Consider the following 4,791-nt stretch of genomic DNA (forward strand, 5'->3'; position numbering starts at 1 on the left):
AGAGCTGCATCATCAACTTGGTGAGTACTTAAACTATTTGAACAATGTTGTTGGTTCATAAATGTTTTTTCTTTTCTGACTGGAATAAGGATTACATAGAGAATGAAAGCTGTATATTTTGGTATCATTGTATCAGATACAGGGGTTAGCTTCATAGAACACAACCTAAGTGTCAAACAATTTTCTACCGAATCGTGGAATCATTCATCATGCTCTAAAAAAATTTTAAAAAGGACTTTAAACCCTGTTTCTCAATCTTCCTCCAGGTTACTAGGACAAGTTTCTTTGAAGCTCTTGGACAACCATATTGCTGTTTCTCTGGGAGACACTTTTCCTGGACCAAACGGTTTGAGTAACACGTTCAACTCATCATACCTCTCGTCTATAAGCAATCTTGCACTGAATTCAAGCAGTCCTTCAAGTGCCTCAGCTCGTTGCCGATATGAGCTAGGGTCGAATCTTTGTCTCCTTGATGCACCTGAGGAAGCTCTGCTTGATGCTCCAGCAGTTGCATTCTGATCAGACAATTCGCTTTTGGTTTCTCGTTCTGGTTCAAGTGTGAATTTGTCTTTTGTTACTGAGCAGTCCAGTGGTGGCTCTGGAGGCGGGCTGTATGATCCTCTGGACGATCCTTTCTTCTTACGCACAACGGGAATGAAAGGCATTTCTTCATATGAAGCTAGCGGGAACTTAATCCTGTCGATTCTTGGCGAGTTTACGGACACATCTGGAGATTTTAGTTGATGGAGTATACCAATACTCGGGGTGCACAGAGAATCGTTTGTTCCTTTTGAAGGTTTATGTGAGATAGGCAAGGAGGCCCTACGAGTAGCTGCTGCCGCTGGTTTCTGACACATCTGACCAAAACATATAAACAGACTGACTCAGCAATTAGTACGTAAGATAAGGAGCATTTTGGACGGATCACTTACAAGACCACCACTCTTAGGCTGGTTTGATCTCACTGGCACATATTTTGAACTGTTAGAAACCCCTGACGAGACAGCGGGTCTACGAACAACCACTCTACCAGTGTCATTGGCAGACAAACCCCCTGGCCTGTTCCGGTGTAAATACGTGTGCATGGGTTTAACAGAAGAAACAGAATCTTCTTGGTCAACCCCGAACCTGCTTGGACCAAAGCTCACGCTTTTGCCAGCATTACGCCGTCTCTGCTCAGGATAGCTGCTTCTCCTTGCGGATTCAGATGGCAATGTATCGTGTTCCCGGAAGCTCAGCTTGAGTAGAACCTTTTGAACATAGGGCTGAAGCAGTGGCTGTCTGAGAAGATCAGAAGCCTACACAGAAGAAGAGAAGTGTTACTCATCAGGTGTGTACAGTTCAAGTGACATGATCACAAATGCCAAAAAAAAGGTGCATACGGTTGGTCTGAGTTCTGGATTCTTCCTCAGCATGCTTTTAACCAGACTTCGACTGAAGAAAGCAGGAACACAAATCATATGGAAGTTATAGCACAATTCAATAAGCTCTAATAGGTTCACATTACAAAGAAGAATATCTACTTACAAGGCAGTCGAATATTGCGCAGGAAGTGGAGCAACGATTGATCTGTTTATCCTGTTGATCAGCCCTTGCATGTCCTAAAATGCAGGAAAAAAAAAATCTGAATATCATGAAGATAAGACAAAGGAACATGAACTTGGAAGGTTTGAATGAAGAAGAATTTACAAAAGCTTTGAATGCCGGTTTCAGAGCCGTCATCTCATATATACAACATCCTGAACGCAATTGTTAAAAAGAAGAATAGACTCAGATGAATAATTTGTTATCTACAGCAAAAGTTAGTGTCTTAGCCATGGAAGAGAAACTTACCCAGGGACCAAATATCAGACTTTGACCCATAGGGAATATCAGCAAGAAGCTCAGGGCACATGTAGCTTGGCGTTCCGACCACCTGATTTAAAACAAGTCATTGTAGAGCCTAAGACAAGAAACAAATCACTCGAAAAGTCCAAAGTCTATACTTACTGAAGAAGCAAGGTCGTCCGATGTCAAGATCTTGGCAAGTCCAAAATCACCTGCAGAAGTTATTGAACTCAATTTTTGTCACTTAAGACTTGAAAAAAAAAAAAAAAATTTGACATACTTGCTAATAATCTTACCAAGGCGTATATCTTGATCCTTTGTCAAGAATATGTTTGAACACTGGATCAAACAAGTCGATTTTGAATTAGTAAAGATATATCATCAAACAGTTGTGCTATGATTAGAGTCACAGATATCATAAATCAACCTTGACATCGCGATGGAGAATGTGACTGGCGTGCAAGTATTCAAGAGCTATTAAAAGTTGTACCAGCCATTTGCAGAGTTTCTGATAACAAAGCAAGAAAAGAGATTCAGAACTTTGTACATGCAATCGTTCGGAACACAGACTTCAAATCAGATGTGTGTAACACAAAACCTCTTCAGAGAATTCTACACCGTTGGCTTTCTTTATTGCTTCTGCCCTGTAATGCCAGAGGAAGCAATGTATAAGAAACCCCTTCAGACTCAAGAATGGGAAAAACAAATTCTGAGAAGGAAACAATGACTTTACATGTCACCGCCTTTGCAATAGCCAATAACAATGCACACATAACATCCCTGAAAACACACACCAGAGAGCCGATTACATACTTTTATATATGTATGGAAATAAATCTTTAGTGCTTGCTGTAAAATAGAGGCTTAAAGAAGGTACCTTTTCAACCCAAGAATCTTTGTATTCTACGATAAATGGATTCCTTATCTTTGAGATCAATTCCATCTACGGGGAGATCAGATAACAAGGAAAACTGTTAGTTCACAAAACTATAATCCGTGGCATTTCTTCGGAGGCCGATAAAGATTGATCAGCTCAATTAACAGTCAACCTGATACCGCATACAAATATTATGCATAATGACTCTGGAAAAAGAGTTCGAATCTCATACAATTAAGAGTCATCATGGGATATCATGTACACCTAGATCCTCCTTCTAAGACTTTAAAATTATAACTTCAATACTAGAAAACTTGCTTGCACAATTAAGAGTCATCATGTTTTTTTCGTTTCAAGTTCCACATACAGAATTTGCATCATATATATCTGTAAGACATTGTGTAAGGGAAGAGCTTAGAATTAACCTCTTGATGAGCAGATCTTCTAGTTCTACCAGTCTGCCGAGCTAACCGAATTTTCTTCAAAACATAACTTCACAAAGCAAAAACACAGAAAACAGAACATAGCAAAGAATCACTTAAAAACATCACATTTGAAGAACTAAAAAAAAAACATTCTTTCCAGTTTTCAGTTTAAGAAATCACAACTTCTTACAGTTTCTTCTCATGCTTATGCCTCACAAGAAGAGCTGACCCAAAAGACCCTTTCCCAATTTGCTCAAGAACCTCGTAATGCTCCATTGTAAACAACCTTCTTAAAAATTATTATCTTCTTCCTCTATGAAAATCTGAAGCTCAAATGAGACAGAAACACAGCAATGATCAAAAATTAATCAAATCATGGTTGTTGTAAGCAAACACTCACGGTACCTTTCCGGACATATAAAGATTTGTTGAAAAAAAAGTAGCTAAAAAAGTGAAACATTTAGTAAGCTAATAAAGTGAACAAATCTACACGAATCTTCAACGTTTTTTTTTTTAAAAAAAAAAAATTTTGATTGAAAATCGCCTGCCGACCCACCAGACTAAATAAAGTCAATTTGTCACGAAAATGAAATTTTTTAGAGGTAAAGCTAAGAAAAGAAATGTATCCACATCTCACTCTTTTCTATTAACACATGCCCCAACTAAAATAAAAGTCTTGTCTTTTTTTTTCTGTCTTGTTAAAAGCTCAAATCTTTCTAGCAATTATTGGAAAATTTAGCGAAAATGAGAAAACCCTAAAGTCTATTACACATTACAGAACACACAAAAACACAAAAAGATGAGTTCTTGAGCTCGAAACTGAGAGAGAACTCATGCCCAATTAAACAAAAAAAAAAAAAACCGAAATTAAAAATCGTGACTTTGGTTTTTTTTTTTTCTTTATCTTTTTCGTATTGAAAGCTCAAATCTTTATAGCAATAATTACAGAACCCTAATATTTGTTTAACTCGATTTACACATTACAGAACACGTAAAAACAAAAAACACAGAAAGATGAGTTCTTGAGTTCGAACCTAGAAAAGCGTCGGTGAGAGATTTGAATTGTGGGAATGTGGTTATGGCATTTTCCGAGGGGAGAAGCTACGAAACGGCGCCGTTACGGAGGTGTAAGTGACGGTGGAGAGGGAAAAGGCATTGGAAGAAGCTGCTTCGCCATGAGAGCTGCTTCTTTCTCTTTCTCTTTCTCTCTGACTCAGGAAAACGACAGAGTTACTGGGAGGACGAGAGACGTAAATCTACTTTGTTATTTCTTTATATAAATATATCCTGACACTATTTTTATTTTATAATGTTATTAATTGTATAGCATAACGCCGAAAATATATAATATAATATTGTTTGTTATTGATTGGTCAATTGATGTCAGAAAAAAAAAAACAAAGGAGTAATAATTGGTCAATTAACAATTACTCTTAAGAAAAGTAATAATTGGTCAATTAACAATTACTCTTATTTGAATATTAATAACAAATTCTTAAGAAAAGTAAAATTTTAAGCTTTATTGCCAAAAACTCATCAAAAATTTGGTTTTCCAAAAATACCATAAACACACAAAAAAACAATTTAAGATTTTTTTAGTTTAGAATAACTATTTTAAATTTAATGTATAGCTTATAGAGGTAGTGTTCTAGAGTTTACGGT

The 4,791-nt window shown here is 36.9% G+C and overlaps 1 protein-coding gene across 2 annotated transcripts; it reads right to left on the bottom strand.

Annotated features, from left to right (window-relative positions):
* Positions 92 to 4,393, bottom strand: LOC104707103 (serine/threonine-protein kinase Nek3-like). Of its 2 annotated transcripts, none has more exons than XM_010423384.2 (15): positions 4,164 to 4,393; positions 3,320 to 3,452; positions 3,130 to 3,196; positions 2,705 to 2,770; positions 2,561 to 2,607; positions 2,426 to 2,471; positions 2,255 to 2,335; positions 2,124 to 2,166; positions 1,990 to 2,039; positions 1,834 to 1,915; positions 1,690 to 1,739; positions 1,528 to 1,601; positions 1,383 to 1,434; positions 933 to 1,298; positions 92 to 848 (listed from the first exon to the last, which is right to left on the bottom strand). In XM_010423384.2, the coding sequence occupies exons 2-15, from the start codon at positions 3,403 to 3,405 to the stop codon at positions 252 to 254; spliced, it is 1,707 nt and encodes a 568-aa protein (XP_010421686.1). In that variant the 5' UTR covers positions 3,406 to 3,452; positions 4,164 to 4,393; the 3' UTR covers positions 92 to 251. The 2 variants fall into 2 exon arrangements, with proteins under 2 accessions (XP_010421686.1, XP_010421685.1); XM_010423383.2 differs by having other exon boundaries at positions 92 to 857; positions 4,164 to 4,392.

The sequence above is a fragment of the Camelina sativa genome, chromosome 8 (assembly GCF_000633955.1).
Source record: "Camelina sativa cultivar DH55 chromosome 8, Cs, whole genome shotgun sequence".
NCBI lineage: Eukaryota > Viridiplantae > Streptophyta > Magnoliopsida > Brassicales > Brassicaceae > Camelina > Camelina sativa.

Bases quoted from the DNA above. Each gene is read 5' to 3' on its own strand.
- LOC104707103 (XM_010423383.2), bottom strand. From the start codon at position 3,405: ATGGAGCATTACGAGGTTCTTGAGCAAATTGGGAAAGGGTCTTTTGGG. The intron at 2,771-3,129 runs GTTAATTCTAAG...ATCTCCCCGTAG, and splicing joins GAAGATCTGCTCATCAAGAG to ATGGAATTGATCTCAAAGAT. The intron at 1,740-1,833 runs GTAAGTTTCTCT...AATTGCGTTCAG, and splicing joins GTCTGATATTTGGTCCCTGG to GATGTTGTATATATGAGATG.